General features: G+C 41.4%; 3 protein-coding genes across 3 annotated transcripts in view; 1 reads left to right on the forward strand and 2 right to left on the reverse strand.

Moving 5' to 3' along the window:
• LOC130173572 (phospholipase A and acyltransferase 4-like) overlaps positions 1–3,093 on the reverse strand; it is a 3,264-nt gene extending 171 nt beyond the window's left edge. Inside the window, exons 1-5 of the mRNA XM_056382965.1 lie at positions 2,816–3,093; positions 2,361–2,428; positions 1,907–2,036; positions 1,324–1,613; positions 1–802 (exon numbers count right to left, since the gene is read on the reverse strand). The exon at positions 1–802 is cut by the window's left edge and continues 171 nt beyond it. Coding sequence (XP_056238940.1) covers positions 674–802; positions 1,324–1,613; positions 1,907–2,036; positions 2,361–2,363 — 552 coding nt within the window. The 5' untranslated portion in view covers positions 2,364–2,428; positions 2,816–3,093 and the 3' untranslated portion in view covers positions 1–673. The remainder of the gene's footprint in view (positions 803–1,323; positions 1,614–1,906; positions 2,037–2,360; positions 2,429–2,815) is intronic.
• Positions 3,094–5,203: 2,110 nt separating this feature from the next.
• Positions 5,204–10,340, reverse strand: LOC130174098 (phospholipase A and acyltransferase 3-like). Its single transcript, XM_056383716.1, has 5 exons — positions 10,266–10,340; positions 9,314–9,392; positions 8,911–9,019; positions 8,434–8,702; positions 5,204–5,956 (listed from the first exon to the last, which is right to left on the reverse strand). The coding sequence occupies exons 2-5, from the start codon at positions 9,326–9,328 to the stop codon at positions 5,834–5,836; spliced, it is 516 nt and encodes a 171-aa protein (XP_056239691.1). The 5' UTR covers positions 9,329–9,392; positions 10,266–10,340; the 3' UTR covers positions 5,204–5,833.
• Positions 10,341–11,699: 1,359 nt separating this feature from the next.
• On the forward strand, positions 11,700–17,535 carry ints5 (integrator complex subunit 5). Its single transcript, XM_056383751.1, has 4 exons — positions 11,700–11,933; positions 13,420–13,672; positions 13,896–15,872; positions 16,236–17,535. The coding sequence occupies exons 1-4, from the start codon at positions 11,839–11,841 to the stop codon at positions 16,953–16,955; spliced, it is 3,045 nt and encodes a 1,014-aa protein (XP_056239726.1). The 5' UTR covers positions 11,700–11,838; the 3' UTR covers positions 16,956–17,535.
• Positions 17,536–17,551: the final 16 nt, after the last annotated feature.

Genomic DNA, 17,551 nt, shown 5'->3' on the forward strand with positions numbered 1-17,551 from the left:
ACTGACTGACTGTCTGACTGACTGACTGACTGACTGACTGTCTGACTGACTGACTGACTGACTGACTGACTGTCTGACTGACTGACTGACTGACTGACTGTCTGACTGACTGTCTGACTGTCTGTCTGACTGACTGACTGTCTGACCGTCTGACTGACTGACTGACTGTCTGACTGACTGACTGACTGACTGACTGACTGTCTGAATGACTGACTGACTGACTGACTGACTGTCTGTCTGACTGACTGACTGACTGTCTGACTGACTGACTGACTGACTGACTGTCTGACTGACTGTCTGACTGACTGACTGACTGACTGACTGACTGACTGACTGACTGACTGACTGACTGACTGTTTGACTGACTGACTGACTGACTGACTGACTGACTGTCTGACTGACTGACTGACTGACTGACTGATTGACTGACTGAGTGGTGGTATTTTGCCTATGAATGAAAACTAAACTAAACAACTAAAAATGTTTCCAAAACATATTTTGTATTTTCACAGGGTAACTACCTGCCATGAATTAGCATAAAACATATTGAAGCAAAAACACACACTTGGAGATTACAACATGTTTTTTTTCAAATTATTTTATGTATTCCATTGAGTAGACTACTGCCAGAGAAATAACTTCGGGAGGAGGAAGAGGAAACTGAGGGAGTTAACTACTCCAGTTTCTTCTTGACCCAAAGTGCTAAAGCGCCGCCTCCTCCTACCATCCCTCCTGGTCCTGCGATTGATCCAAGTGCTCCTCCTGCTACTGCTGCCGCTCCTACTGCCGCATACTTTAACACCTGTACCAGAGATCACACACACGCATGCATGCACATGCACACGCGCACACACACACACACACACACACACACACACACACACACACACACACACACACACACAGTTGCAATAAATGTTTTTTTTTTCTTATGGCAATGTTCCTACAAGTGTCAGGATTTTTTAACATTGTTTATCTTGTATTAATATTTGCAACTCCACATTTTCTGATCGGTCACCTAAAACTACTCTGCACAGGTCTAATGCCACTCAGTTTTAGTAATAAATTTAGAATAACATTAATGCACTCATGATATTTTTCTAAACCTAACCAAACTGTGATTGTTGCATAAGCTTAAACTCACTCAAAAGCTGTTGAACACAACAAAATTATGCTATAGTTCAGAGTTAATTTATATCATAATCGAAAACAATCCCTTTAGAGACAACAAAAGAATAATAAAAGTAATTTTACCATTTCATTTGATAGTGTATAGAAAACTGTGACTCTTTGTTCCAGTTTCCAAATTGTGGGTCCACCTACCTGCCAAGATGTGCTTATGCCATAGCGTAGCTGCGTGGCAAAGTGCTCACAATTCCGCATGGTGACATCGTAAAATATGTCCTGACCCACCAAGGAAAGGGCCTCCTCCACAATTTCCTGGGCTGGCCGAGGACTGCGTACGTTGTCCAGTTTGTTATTTACTTTCCACCTACAGTGGTCTGCCACAACCTCCAGTTTTTGTCTCTTTACTTTGCCTTTGCAACCCTTAGGTTTTGTTTGTGGCTTGGACAAGCTGGGCGAGCTGGGCGAGCTGGAGAAGCTGTCTGAGCCTAAGAGTATGAGGAAGAGAGAAAGACAAATAAGTTAGACTTCATATATCATCTGAAGGTTGTAACATGTTTTATGATGAGTTTGAACATTTATGTTGAGATCTGTTTTATCATTCGATTTGTGAAAGTTGAATAAAATGTTGGTTGGTTTAATCAACTAAATAATAATGGTCTGCACTCTCTGGTCTGCACAGCATTGCATCTTGGCTGCTAAATGAAGGTCTTTACTGGGAGTGGCCAGTGTTTGGGAGCATCAGTCCAGACTCTGTACAGACGGTAAAGAAATGACTCACCGAGGTTCACCAGGTGAACAACGTATCCATCTCCAACGTACACAGCCCAGTGCTGATAATCTAGCAGTGGTATTAATGGCATACCTGCAACTTCCATACGGAATATTTCGATCAAGTCCCCAAGCTCTGGCTTTTTGGAAAAAATAATTAAGCAAAAAATAAATATATTTGACAAAAAAAGTTTGATTCAGGTCTTAAATGTTTTTATCCAGGTGTTGTGTATATTTTGTTATAGTGATGAAAATCCTTTTTCCTTTGCTCCTCTATTAGCTTTTATTTTATCAAGATCTCTCTCTCTCTCTGTCTTATTGTCAGTTTTCATATGATCTACTGTTCTTAACTCGAGTTAAGAAAGAAAATTCTTAGCATTTTCTGCTAAATTAAATAACAGAAGGTTGTGTAGCCTTGGCAGAGGTATGTGTGAGTACTCTAGTTTACTGTGGAATTTACTCACCATAGTTTGAGCTATTGCCTGTGCTCTTGGATGTTTGGCCTGGTTTGACTATCAGACAGAATCAGCACCTGAAGGAACAAATCAATAACAAATATTATCAAAAAAAAAAAAGGTGAGAGTTTGAGGCCAGCACTTGACGTTGCAGGTTCTTAAATCTGTAATTACAACTTCACTGCAAGTTTTAATACAAGGATGTTCCTGTTGACCTATTGTGCTGTAGCCATTGTAGTGAGTGACGCTGTGTGAGGGATGTACATTGAACAGATGTACAAAACGAAACAAAGCGATTGCCCCTGAGATGATAAAAGCAAAGGACTGCACCGGTGGGAGAGTAACAATTAGCATCAAGTAGGCTAGTTGAAATGAGAATGTAAGATGAGAAGTTTAGTCAAGTTTAGCCTTAGCTTTCCGGTTTCAATTTGACAATGCCAGCCTGTCCTCAAGGAGTTTCTTACCTGCAGTCGTGGGACTGTCGCATCAGAGGTCAGAGGAGAGAAATAGGCTACTCCAGGAACTGTAGTTTGGTTGTTGAATGTATAATCTATTTCTATTTAAGGCTTCACAAAACGCAGCCTATAATATCGTCACAAAACCCTCTGGGCAAACAGATAAGAAAAGCTTACTTCCTCAACTACTGTGAGTATCCTACACAACGAAACCTCTCTACTTACAACAGTAAAGTGAGATTTCCTCCTACAGAGGAAAAGGCTGAAGTGGTAGTTGTTTACTTTGAACCGGGCCTCCAGTCTAAACTTAGAGCAGGAAACGCCCACCATCTGTTATATAAGTTAAAAACCAGAGACTGTTTATAAAAAGCTGCTAGATAAGACAAGGCTCCACGCCCTGATACTTGGACTTTATTTTCAGAAATGGGTATTAAAGAACAAAAAAACTAGGGGTTATTTGATTTTCATTTTAAAATAAAAAAATTGAAAAAAAAAAAAAAAAAAATTATTTTTCATAGTCAAAAAGGGAAGAGCGACCTGGTTTGATTTTAATTTTCTATTTCATAAAAAAAAAGAAAGACCCATGTTTCATATTTTGAGATAGGCAGTAGCTCTGTTGTCAGGACACCGGACATTATAATGATTTCTAAGGCAAAGTAAAGGACGTTTAGAGTTACTGGACTGAGAAGCAGCGCTCTTGATACACTTCATCTAAACATTTCTGTGGGCAAACTCTTTTCTGTTCTTGAGCAATATGTTTTTAGCCTAAAAATTTCAAAGAGCTGTAGAAAATTGTTCTTCATTTAGGTTTTCACACACACGTGCTCCAATCATGGATGTACTCTATGTTGCACTCTTTTTTTATATATATATAAATGGTGATTAAAGCAATAAAAGTAACCTCATGGAATGTAAATGAAATTCAGAACATTGTTAAAAGACGTACAATCTTGTCACATGTATCATCTTCAATATTCATTTTAATATGGAATAATCACTCACATGAAAGCAAAGATGGGCACTAGAGATGTTTGTATTTTGATATCCAAGAAAATTGATTTCTTTAGTGATTAAGGTCGATACTTGGTGCTATATGGTATACTGCAGAATGAAAAATTACACTCGAGTTAATATTTATGCTCCTCCTCTGTCCAGGATGCATCTGTTGGTTTGGGATTTATCCACTGAATTTCAGTTAATTAGCAAATAAGCATTAATAAAAGTTTGATGCTGCTAGGCCTCCTTGTGCTTTGGATTTCTGCAAAGTTGTTATTTTAATTGGTTGTGGTTTTACTTTCCAGTAAAATTTTGTGATGACTGACCCGCAGCATTTGAACCAAGTAAAGGGAGGATCTGATTTTTATCACTCCTTTTCTGCCAGATAGTGGAAGTAATATGTTCATCCAGCGGTTCTGGTCATCTGCTGTTGTTTTGAGTAGTGGTGTGAAGTTTAGATTAAATAACTATAACAGCTTCGGGTATATGTTGATAATTATTCAGTGTTGCCTTGTTGCAGTGAACAGTAGGCTGCCACATCCTTGCAGTGGTAGGAGTTTTGGACCAGTTAATTGATAAGTTTGAAATTCCTGAATAGATTTTCACAGTGTACATCCGAGGGAGAGAGAGGATGTCCTTGACTGGCTTCCCTGTGTAAAGTGAAACTTTATGACAGATGCCTATTGGCAGTGATGAAAGCCGTAGGTGAAGTGTATGGAGCTTTAATCCGTTTAATAAGTGACTAAAACATCTAGTATTTTCACAGTGTAGCTACCATGAATTTACATAAAAACAAACAGAAACAAATACACACTTGGAAATAATGAGATATTATTTAAATTAATTCATGTATTCCTTGGAGTAGGCTACTGACAGAGAATAAATTCAGGAGGAGGATGACACTCAGAAAGTTAACTGGTCCAGTGTATCCAGTAAACCCTTCATGTAAAGCGCTGCAAAAGGCGGCTCCTCCTACTGTCCCTCCTGATCCTGTTATTGTTTCTAATGCTTCTCCTAGTAACTCCTAGTATACTTTAACACCTGTACCAGGAGATCTCACACACACACACACACACACACACACATCTGAAAAAGAGTCAAAGCTTTGAAGCTTTGATGAAATAAAGTACAGTGACATCTAGTGATCTGCGGAAATTATAGCAGCCATTAAGGATTGCAGTCAATACATAACTTGTTCATTAACTTTCTGTGTGTGTTATAAATCTTTCTGTATGTCTTACAGAAATCAGAGGATTTTTGGGGGTGTGCTTGTGAATATGGGGCATTTTGAGGTTGTGAAAAGTGTATTCAGTGTATGCAGAACTTTTACATGTGGGGGGATTATTTTTATATTGTTGCAGTGGTACTTTTACTAAAGTAAAGGAACAACAGACTAACATCAAGATTCACACAAATTATTTTTTTATTAAAATCTTTTAAAACGTCAAAGGACGACAAAGTGGTGTAACATGACATTATATGGCTTTCCTGTGAGATGCAATAACAATTTCTTCAGTTAAATGTATTTTGATTGTTAAATGTTCTTTTTAGATAGCTTATTTAGTACCAGCTAACAACAATCACCATTGAGATTTGATTCAAATAGCCAAAACTATTCCACCATGAGCAGCAATCAGCATTTTTGTTTAAAACTTTTCAGGATGAAAATAATTATAAATCGGTAGAAAAGACCCCACCCAACCCCACCATCACCCACATGAATCTCACATCCTTCATAATTCAAAAAATATCTTCATTCATCCTTGAGATGTCTTATTAAAACATTTTAACATCTATGGCACCTTAAGTAGTGGAGATCCTGTACGTTGTGCTTATGCCATAGAAATTTTAAAAAGTGCCTTGCATTGCTTTTCAAACTAAAAAAAAGGCATGAGGGACAGGTGGAGGTTTAGTTGGTTAGTTAGTTAGTTAGTTAGTTATCTGTGACTGAGATTGATTATGATCAGCACAAGTTAGGCTTTGCTGGTGATGTGTTAATCAAGCCATTAAACGGACAACTCAGGACTTTGATCACTTTGTGTTCTTGTCTTCTTTTTTGCTGCTTCCAAACAGGACTCCCGCCAGAGCCACAACGCCCAGACCCACCATTGTTGCCAGGCCTGCGGCCATGACTACTTCTCCTGCCTTACGCACCTACAGAGAGAAACACACATCTTTCAGTAGGAGAACATGGACATGCTGAGTGTTCTCGACACTGAAAACTCCAATAAAATGATCCACAACTCAGGGAATTGTGTCACTTGCATATTAGTTTTAATTTATATACAAATGTAGATCCAATTTTTATTTTTAAAAAAAATGCCTCACCAAACTCACGTCTGTAGAAAAATGTGCACATCTTTTGAACAAGAGCCAAATATCTTTCTTGTCAGCTTTTCCTCCTTGGCCATCTTTGGATATGCATGATATGCATATTTGCACACACACAGAAAACATCTTATAGCACTGTTTTATTCTGATCCACAGACAGAAATATTTCTAAGGTCTAGGTTCTAAGCTGAATAAAACGGTTACATGTGAGCTTGAAACATAGCACAGCTCTTCTACAGTACACCATGCTTTATTCTCCAAACTTTTAGGAGAATAGTTCTGTGTCATACTAGAGTAGCGCTAATCTTTTATGTCTTTATTGAACATACCCATTAAACATTCACTAGTGGAAAAAGTCAGTGAACCCTTGAACTTGAATGACTGGTCAAACCTCCTTTGGCAGCAATAACCTAAAACAAGCTCTTCCAGTAGCTGCTGATCAGACATGCACAATGTTCAGGAGGAATTTCGAACCATTCCTCGTACAGAGCTGCGTCAACTCATACAAGCCTGGTGTAAGCAGCTCTCTTCAGGTCGTTCCACAGCTTTCTATACTGGATTAAGGCCTGGGCTATGACTGGGCCAATGGTGAATTTTCTTTGTTTGAAGTCATTCTATAGTAGATTAACTTTGATGTTAAGGGTCATTGTTGCGTCACCCAACTTCTGCTGAGCTTCTGCAGGTGGACAGCCACCCTGAGATTTAGCCACAACAGCTTATAAACCACTGACTGACTGAGTGAGTGATAAAGTTGAGTGATCAAGTTACACCATTAGTCAGCTGGCCTGCAGTGTTGCCATCTTAGCACATTTGTTGTCAGATTTTTAGACTTATTTTCCAAAAAAAAGCACCTGTTGACTGATATAGTGACTTTTTGGACAAACTTTAGCTACTTGCCAGTAATGTGGATCGGAAATGACTGTCGGTTAACATGCAGTCTTAATGGGCTGTGTTGCAGTCACTGTCTGACAACAGAAACAGAAATTCATGTAAATGAGAGCAACTTTATTGGAAATTAAACGCTATTAAAACACTGTATTTGTTCACTGGAAATTCAGCTGCATCAAAATACTGTACATGTTGGCACAGAGAGTAGGAGCAAAGAGCTGAAACCAGCTGACACAAGGCAGAATGCAAATACACCATGATGATGTCAGTTGTTTACAGCGGTTCCACAACGGTTTTTAACTCCATCCTCACTTTTGCACTTTGACCATACACTGTCCGTACACTAGGTTTTGATTTAGTCTTGTTTGGAGAGCAGCTGTGTCCTGCCATGCTGTCTATGCTGTCCATGGTGTCCATGGTGTCCATGGCAGGACACCGTGCTCCATGCAACCATGCACCACAATTTACTTTTGGATTCATCTTAGCTGGGCACCCTTCTAGGGAGAGTATCCACAGAACTAAAATGTCTCCATTCATAGACACTGTGTAGCTGTGGACTGATGAACATCTAAACTCTGAGATGACTTTGTAATCACCTCAGGTTCATGCAAATAAATAAACAATTCTTGATCGCAAGACTTGAGATCTCTCTTTTGTGAGGCATCGTTCACATCAGCAGATGCTTCTTGTGAATAGCAAACTCAAAATGTTTTAGTAATGAAATATGTAATGTAATAGGACCAAAATGTGTATGCTTTTTTTGTTATAAATCAAAATAGCTCTAACCCACACCTCCAATCTTGTTTTTATTGATTGGACTCCAGGTTTGATAACTCCTGACTCCAAATAGCTTCTGTGAATGTCTGAATGAAATTTTCAGTATGGACAAGAACGTTATAAGTTAAATAGATTGTGTTTGTTAATCATTTTTACTTAAATGAAGATCTGACCAGTTTAGTTGACAAATGTATATGTAAATAAAGATAATTCTAAAGGGTTCACTCTTTTTCTTGCCACTGTTAAAACCAAGCTATCAAGCTACCACGGCCACCACGCTTCATCACAGATTAAACTGCAAATGTCTGCATCAAAAGATAAAGCAGTGCACAGTTGAGGCTGCCTCTGCAGACTTTCTCACCCTCTTTAGCGGTCCAAAGTTACTGCTTTCCTTTATGGGAGTCCTTTCCCCTCCATAACTCGTCTTGAGCAGATAGCCATGATAAGTAATGGGGGAGATCTCTGTTTTTTTATACATGTTGAGCCTTTTGGTACAAATCCCAGATCAGCGCTATAGATCCACTCAATTTTAAGTCTCTTCAACGCTTACTTACATAAGTCTACACTGGCTGCACCCTGTCCCCTGGTCCAAAACATGTCTTGTAAATGTTAAAGACCAACATGCCTCGACCTACCTGCCGGGACTCAGCCTTGCCGTAGCGCAGCTCGTTGGCAAAGTGCTCACAGTTCCCCCTGAGGACACAGTATGGCAGTTCCTTGCCCACCAGCTTACGGGCTTCCTTCACAATGACAGGAACTGGGAGGGGCTTGTACTTCTCATCCAGGCTGTTGTTTATTTTCCACTTGTTTGTTCCCACTACATCCCACAGCTCCTCTCTCTTCACCACAGCCTTATCACTTAGAACGGACATCATACTGTTGGCGCCCGCACCTGGGACCTCAGCTATCAATAAAAAGGAATGACAGAAAGAGAGATAAACAGACATGCATACATTTGCAACATATTGTGTGTGTGTTTTAATTTAATTTAAGCTGATACTCTGGTCTGAAAAACTTTATGCCACAGTGAATGTGAGCTGTCAGATGAAGGTGCTCTTTGTTCCAGACTGGGACTTCTGTCACAATCCAGAGAGTTGTGTACCATGACTCACAGGGTGGTGCCAAGTGAACGACAAAGCCATCACCGATGTAAACCGCCCAGTGCTGGTAGGTGCCACGGAAGATTTCTATCAAGTCCCCAGGCTCTGGTTTCTCATCATACTTGGATTAGAAGACACAGAAAAAAATAGTTTGACTTTGCAACAGACTGTTTTAGCAACAACTGCGGCACATTTGACCTGAACTCTCTGACATAATCTGGGTTAAACAAAGATAAGAATATGACTTTTTATTAAATTAAATGCTATAAAACCATAGTATGCTGGAAACACACACTTTAAATGTTATCCAGTGCATAATGACTCATAATTACCATTACACGTCCCAAGAACACCAAAAAATAACCAAAAAAGATAGTCTATTTTCTATATTCTAATGAAGCAGTAAATTCCTCACCAGAGTCGGAGCCATTTCAGTGTCTCTTGCGTCTGTAAATCTTTGATTGGTGTGACTTTCAGCGCCGGCCGCCGGCACCCTTTTGTAGACCAAATATTAACACACGATATGAGATAAAATGATATACAATTTATCTGTGTATCTGTGTGTATTTAGCATGGTTGTTCATGTATTTGTTATCTCAAAAGTACAGCATTTTACATATTGTGTGTGTGTGTGTGTGTGTGTGTGTGTGTGTCTATAGATTTTGGCAACTGAAAACAAAACCTGTACTTGAAAAAGTAAAGATTGGCATTGAAACTTGTTTATTGAAAATAACTGTATTTGCTTTGATAAAGGTTTTAACAAAACACAGGTGCCCATATGGGACTGAAGAATGAACCTTATACTTTTTGACTATTGAATAATCTTTTTTATCTTAATTAATTTTAGGTAAGTTTGAATTCTGGTGTGTTTTTCGAGGACAGTCTCCTCTTTTTTCCCGGTCTCAGTCTTGTTTGAGTCAGTCATGTTTTGTTATTTAACCAACATTCAGGGATGTAAAAATGGACAAAAATAATAGAAACTACACCTTCTGAAATGGTATAAATCAGCACCTCTCAAAAGAGTTGAATGTGAAAGTAACGTTAATACGTGCACACACCTTCCTGTTCTTGTTTAGATGAGATGCTGTAAAACAAAGTGGATCATCGCCAAAATAATGCGAGTGTATTCGGTTAAATGACAGATAAAAATAATTATTTCAAAGCTTAATCAAACAGCACGAGCCTAAACAAGCGACGAGACATAAAGGGAGTCGTAGGCAAGCTAGTTCTTAGCCGGTTTGTGTTTACATAATCTAAATCACCTTTAATCATCATTAACGTTACACCATATAAAACACCAGGGCTCACAAAGTCTGACACTAGCCTACAACTCAGTATGTAAATGGTCGGAAAGTCCTTCTTCATACCGTAAACGATAATGTCCACGGGCCGGTGTATCAACAGGGTCGTCAAAGACACTGACGTCAAATTTCAGCTGTGAGCGATCAGCCGATCATTGCTCTCTGTAGCCGCTAGGGCCCGTCACCTTCACAATAAAAGCCGCTGCTACTGCTACTTCTAGTACTACTAACAATAACAACAGCAAAAACAACAATAATAATGATAATAACAGTAATAATAACAATAATAATGATTATTATAATGCATAAATTCAGCAGGCAGTTAATCAGGTACACCTTGATAAAACTAATGTAGCCTGATGCAACAGTCCTGCAATAAATCTCCTACATTCATGAATGTTATAATGTTCAGTTTTTGACTGCAGTACATTTAGTATGGTGTACCTAATACACTGGCAACTGACTGTATATTACAGATAATATTATGCAATATTATTAAACCCTATTTGCTGCAAAGCCCTGTCCATCTTTACCATTTTGCAATATTGCTTTATTGACCTTTGATTATTTGTGACACAATCACGCTGTGTCATCATGATAATCATGCTGCAGAATGATGGGATCTCTGTGCCAAATGTAATGTATGCCAGTCATTGGTAGTTGGCAAATTTCTGTAGAAGTGGGTTATCATGCACCCATGTCTCTCATGTGGCATAAAAAGTATGTTAAAACACTCCTGCTCCGTTGGCCTACATTTTGTTTTTTTATCGACCATCTCTGAAGTTTACATTGCTTAATAAAAAAAATGCTTCTGGCAAGGAAATACTTTCTACTGTCACCCTGTTGTATAGAGAAATTTTGAATAATGTCACCACATGAAAGGGTTTTCTCTGTTCTTAAAGATGATGATCAATCATTTCTTAACTTATGGAAGCCATATCTTCTAGGAGAGGCCTTTATTGCTAAAGGGAAACCTTCAGAACACTACACTGGTAATCATATACATTTGGGATAATGTAAGAATTGAGCTGAGGGTGGCTGAGGGGTCCCACTGGTGTGGGAGAAGTGGGATGATTTGTGTCTGTCTGGACAGTGCTTGTTAAATGTGTGTAACTGGTTTGTATTATGGTATGTTGTTGTTTGGGTTTCTATTTGACATTACCTGTTTTTGTATTCATGTTCAAACTAATAAAGTAGTTTTTGGAAATAAACATTGCATGTCTAAATATAAGTTGATTTATTTCCAGTGTTCCATTATTACATAATTTATGCTTTCATTCTTTAAACAGTAGCAGAATTGACCAAAACTTACTTTAGTTCTAAACCTAGAAATGTGTTGTATCAATAACAGTATATGGTAATAATATAATTGCCATACTTTTCTTTAAAAATACACTAAATTTCATGTCTCTAAACTTTAAGAGATGTCTTTCGTCACCACTAGATGTCGCCAGTGACGTCAGCTGTCCATGTCGGTTTTCTTTTTCATAGCGACGAAGAAGTTCCACCTTCCGGCTTTGTAGCGCCCTTTCGCTGTATTTTTGTCCTGAAATTGTACAGAAAATATAACAAAAAAACTGTCCTTGTTGTCCTCGTCGAAGTCACATTAGCTGACAGGAGGATTTGATGTGACGCTTTAATGTTAAAAGACCAAGCGATGTCTGTGGTGTTTGACGGGAGTCCGCTGAAAGCGATGCAGAGCTCACACACTCACACCCCGCAGACTGCCCTGAGGTGAGTGGTGGAGGACTGGACAATTTAGACCTGAAAGTCAGTTTAGTGCGTGTTTTATGTTTTATATTTAAGTTAACGGTATAGACAATACTGGATCAGACCTTTATTTGTTACGACATTGTTCTGTAGGGCCAGCTCATGAAGAAAGTGACTGGATTGACAACATGCGGCACGGTTACACTGAGGAAATGTTATCAGTTGGAGCAAAGCACGTCTTTGTAAAGCACCAGTATTTTAGTATTCAGTATTTTATATATTTGATATATTTTATATGAGATTTTCAATTGAATTTATTTTAGGGCTGTAATGCAACTGCTAATGATGAATTAATACAATTCATAATGATCATATTTGATAGTAATCATTATTGTAATTAATAAATATTATAATTAATAATAATTCATTCTTTAAAAATTGTAGAGCTAAAATGATTAGTTCATTGACACTAAATGAATCTGTCCATGAATATAAATTAATTGATTACTAGTAAAAAAAAATCCATTCATCTAAAAATGCCTAACATTACCTAGTTCCAGCTTCTCAGTTATGACAATGTGCTGCTGTTTTTGATATAGAGCTGCAGATGAGTCATTTAATCAATTAGTTGATCCAAAAAATATGAAAACTTGCTGCTTGTCTTCATCATGTTTTCTTAAATTTTTGTTGTAGCATTTATCTGACAGCAATTGAAACACTAATCCATGAATATATCCACTTGCTCAGTTTAAACTATTTTCCGACAAATTTTGGACGAGGCAATCAATCAGTTAATTAAGAAAAAGAGAGATTTTAGTTGTTGCCCTTTTCTTCTTCTTTTTTAAATCTAAGAATAGTGAAAAACACCTACCACAACTTCCATGACACCTTATAATGACATCTTAAAACCCAGAACCCAGAAATATTCAGTTTACAAATTAACAAACCAGAGAAGAGCATCAAAATCTGATTTTTGATTTAAAAAAAAAAAAAAAAGAAAAAAAAAAGCTGTGTACAGAATATTAGGCAATCGAAAGAAGATTAATCTACAACAACTTCGATAGTATATATGAATTGTTTAAAAGATAATGTAAATCAAAAAAACAATAGTTATTAGTTCCAGCTTCTCACATATAAGGATTTGTTGCTTGTCTTCATCATGTATGACAGTAAATTAAATATGTTTTGGTTTTTGGCTGTTGGTCAAACAAACCTTGCAGTTTAAAGACATCACTCCGGGCATTGGGAAGTTGTGGGTCTTTCATTACTTTTTCTTACATTTCGACTAAACTATCAATTGACACAATAGTTGAATACTATGTTTCTCTTCCTTGTTGTTAGTGATGTATAAATACATCTTTATGGGTAGTTTGAATTGAACCTTTCGCTCTCACACAAATACAGGCACACACCTCTTTTTATTTTGTTCCTTTTCCTCATCATTTTCTGCTTATGGATGCTAAACATCACACTTTGCAAATCACTCATCCTGTCCACCCTTCTACCCTAGTGCCCAGGAACTCTCCCAGGAGATCAAGTCCTTCATCAGTGGCGTTGACACCGTTCAGGGGCGGAAGCTCAGTGTCCGGGAACACGCCCGCTGCGCTGTGCGGTTGCTGCGCTCAGTCCCAGCCTGTCGAGGGGCGGTGCTGGAGCATCTGAGGGGTGTGTACGATGAGCACGTCTCTGCTTTCCTGCACAACCTGGAGACAGAGGGGGAAGCCAGCTCCGCGGTCAGCTCTAACCTGGAGGACATCATACAGGTGGGACATACATAGAACTTACAGTGATGCAATTATTAAGACTAATTAAGATTAAACATTACAGGCCATTTTCAGTAAGTCCTCATTGAAGAGATACAAAATCAACTAAGGTGTATTTGTATAGCCCAATATCATATAAGGTTTCTAAATCACTCAGAAATATAGGATAATGGTCAGTTAAATTCCTCAGGAAACGGTTTTAATTATTTCTGTTCATCCATAGGAGGTCCATGGCGTGCTATCAGAGTTCATCCGGCTCAACCCCCGGGCCTGGGCCCCCCTGGTATCTGCTTGGGCTGTGGACTTGTTGGGCCAGCTGAGCAGCAAGCACGCTGGCCGCAGGGTGGCCCCCCACTCCTCCAGCCTCAATGAACTGCTCCAGCTCTGGATGTCTTGTGCTGCCACCCGGTCCCTCATGGAGGCCTACTCTCAGTGTTTGGCCGCCATGCTGGCCTGGTGCCCTGATGCCTGTGTGGATGCACTGTTGGACACCTCGGTTCAACACTCCCCACATTTCGACTGGGTGGTGGCTCACATTGGGTCTGCCTTCCCGGGTACTATCATCAGCCGAGTCTTGGCATGTGGACTGAAGGACTTCTGCTCTCATGGCGCCAAGGACCAAGGGCTAATGGTGATGGGAGCGGATAAAGGCAACAGAGTGCCAAAGATTGGCTCGGTGGTGGGAATCCTTGGACACCTTGCAGTACACCACTCCGACAGCATCAGGAAGGAGCTGCTCAGGATGTTTCAGGAGAGCCTGACTCCATCGAGCCCTCTTTCTCCCAATTCGTCCTCGACCTCCTGGGAGAGTTCCCCTCAGCTGCGTCGTGCTGCTGTACCATTTCTGCTACAACTGGCTGCAATGTCTCCCAACCTCTTCGGTGCTGTGTCTGCAGAGCTGGTGGAGTTGTTACGCCCTCCTGTCCTGCTCCAGCTGCAGGCCTTGCTGCAGGGCCTCCCCAGAGAGGAACTGGATAATATGCTAGGGCTTGCTGTCCATCTCATTAGCCAGAGTCCTTCAGGAGGGTCCCGGGTCCTCCGTTTTCTGGCAGACACAGCGACCCCAGCCTCAGTCATCATCTCCGGCCCGACACCCTCCCCTCATGAAGGAGTCAGAGAAGGTTGTGACCGCCTCCTTCAGATGCTGCTTCTGCATCTCCACAAACTGGTCTTCAACCGCTCGGATGTAGTTGAAGGAAATCACCATCACTCTGCTTCCTTTCAGCCCCAGAGGGTCATCCCCTTTTTGGAGGAGCTGCAGTCTCATGTGGGTGAGCTCTGTGCTGAAACACTACGACTGGAGAGAAAACGTCACCTCTGGCTTCACCAGCTTCTGTGTCTGCTGTCAGTGTATGGGGGTCCCAGCGTTGCCACCGAGGCCCTCTGCCAGCTACTCACCCAGGCCCGCAACCCAGAGGAGCTGGCTCTGGCCTGGCAGCTTCACACCACACTCTCCTCCTGCATGGCGGGACTCATTCCTGCCGCTGTAGCTCGCTGTGTGGCCCAGATCCATACACACACCCTGGGGCCCCGGCAGCTGAGACAACTGCTGCTTAACCTGGCCGCAGCCATCCAGAGTCAGGATGAGGAGAGAAGAGGATCAGGGGGCGCTCAGTCCTCCATGGCCATCCAGGTCGGCTCAGCGGTCTCAGGACACCTCCATGATTTTGGCCCGCTCCTTCTCCACGGTGACCCGGCTGTATCTCACGCCACAGTGCGCCTCCTGTCCTGTAGCCCCCTCCCTCGCACCTCCTCCCCAGCACACCTGCTTCTGCTTTCCCGTGCTGCTGTCACTCATTTCTTTCTGGCGCTTCGGAGGAGAGGAGAAGGGGGGAAGATAGGGAGGGATGGAGGACAGGCAGGCGAGGCGGTGAACTGTTCAGTCCTGCTCCTGTCCCGTTTTGCAGCGTACTCTCCGCTCACTCTCAAGGCGGTGCTTCAGCAGCTGGTTGAGGGAGCGTTACATAAAGGCAACACTGACCTGTTTGGAGGGCTGATCGCAGACATGTCTGGGGCCCCTGTTACTTCCCCCTCTGTGTCCCCTGACCTCGGAGCCTCCCTGCTGGACATCAACTGTCGGTTCGGTACCACCGTCAACTTTTCTGGCAGTGTGTGGTCTGTATTTCATGCCGGGGTGATCGGCAAGGGTCTGAAGATCCGCACCATCACACAGCTGCCTGACCCATCTGGGGTCATCCAGGTGAGTTGGACAGTTGAACTGCAGTTAAAGCAAAATGTAGATGTATACCAAAAGTAATTTTTATATTTAAAGTAGGCCATGTGTGCAGATTGAACATACAGCTAGAGCTTGAAAATACGTTTTCAGGCAAACACTAAAAATAATGTTGTTGGGGTGGAGGTAGAGGGCGGTCCATCGAAGTAAAGCTCTGCAGATATGTTTTATTTCATTTCTTCCTGCATGACTGTTATCTCATCAGCACATCAGAAAATGATTAAAAACAGTAGAACTTTTATAGTAAGTGTGATTATGTGTATTTTGTGTTTGATGTACTGCAGCAGAAAAGACTGTCAACGTGTCACCATCATTTTCTTCCCTCTGTAGAACATCCAGACTCTGTTGGCTGTCGTAGTCCAGTGTTGCAGCTCCTCTGGTCTCAACGGCTCTATCAACGGCTCACAACCCCCATCTGACCCTGACGAGCCGCCGCCCATCAACGCCGAGGCAGCCAAGGTTGTAGCAGTCACACTGGTGGAAAACGTCTGTCCGGATGTGGCCAACGGGGAGCTGTCCTGGCCCCCAGAAGAGCATGCCCGCACCACGGTGGAGCGAGACATCCACATTCGTCGTTGCTTTGAGGCTCACCCGGTGCTTTTCCCTCTACTTCAGGTGGTGGCAGCTGGACGCCCGGCTCTCTGCTACTGCTCCGCTGTGCTCCGAGGCCTCCTGGCCACCCTGCTGGCCCACTGGGAGGCGTCCCGTGAGATGTCATCCACAGATTCCCCGTGGCACCTACAGGCCTCCTGCCTCCTGGTGTCATGCATGGGAGAAGGCCAGCTCCTGCCTCCTGTGCTGGCCAACGTACACGAAGCCTTTCCCCACCTCACTCCCTTTGAGGTGAGGCTGCTGCTCCTGGCTGTGTGGGAGTATGTGAGGGGCAATGGACCAATGCCCCAGAAGTTTGTCTTCAGCTCAGAGAAGGGCCTGTTCTGCAGGGATTTCTCTCGGGACGGTGACGTGGCAAGATACGTGGCACCGATTCACAGTGTCCTGCATAAAAACATTGATAGATTGGGACACTTGTGCTGGCGGTTCCAGCTCTAAAGAGTGGTGAACCATGAAGAGCAGGTGGCAGGGAATAAATAGATGCCGTAAAATAGATGTAAAGCTGTGTTACATTGTTCCGAGAGTGGACTGCAAAGTTGCTATAGCTGTTCTACATTTTCACACAAGAGAGAGGGTGTGTGTGTGTGTGTGTGTGTGTGTGTGTGTGTGTGTGTGTGTGTGTGTGTTGTGTGTGTGTGTGTGTGTGTGTGTGTGTGTGTGTGTGTGTGTGTGTGTGTGTGTGTGTGTGTGTGTGTGAACCTTTTGTACCATATTTTTCAACTTTTCTAACAAGTTGTTTCTGTAAGAAAGACAAGGGGACAAGAGAAATGACAAACATGTATAATGTGTTAATATAGAATTTGCTCCCCACAAAAGACAGCCTTAATATGTTATTTTGGTTAGAAAGTACAACGTTACCATTTATAGATTGTTTGTTTTGTATAATTTCAGATTGTTCATGTTCAAAACTTCACAAACTGTTATTTCAGCCACTATACAAAATAAAATCTTAATTTGGTCCTAGAATGTGTCTTGAACTGAGCATCCTTGTTTACACTAAAATGTATCATGACAGGACTCACTCACTGTGATTC

The sequence above is a fragment of the Seriola aureovittata genome, chromosome 8 (assembly GCF_021018895.1).
Source record: "Seriola aureovittata isolate HTS-2021-v1 ecotype China chromosome 8, ASM2101889v1, whole genome shotgun sequence".
In the NCBI taxonomy this organism is placed as follows: domain Eukaryota; kingdom Metazoa; phylum Chordata; class Actinopteri; order Carangiformes; family Carangidae; genus Seriola; species Seriola aureovittata.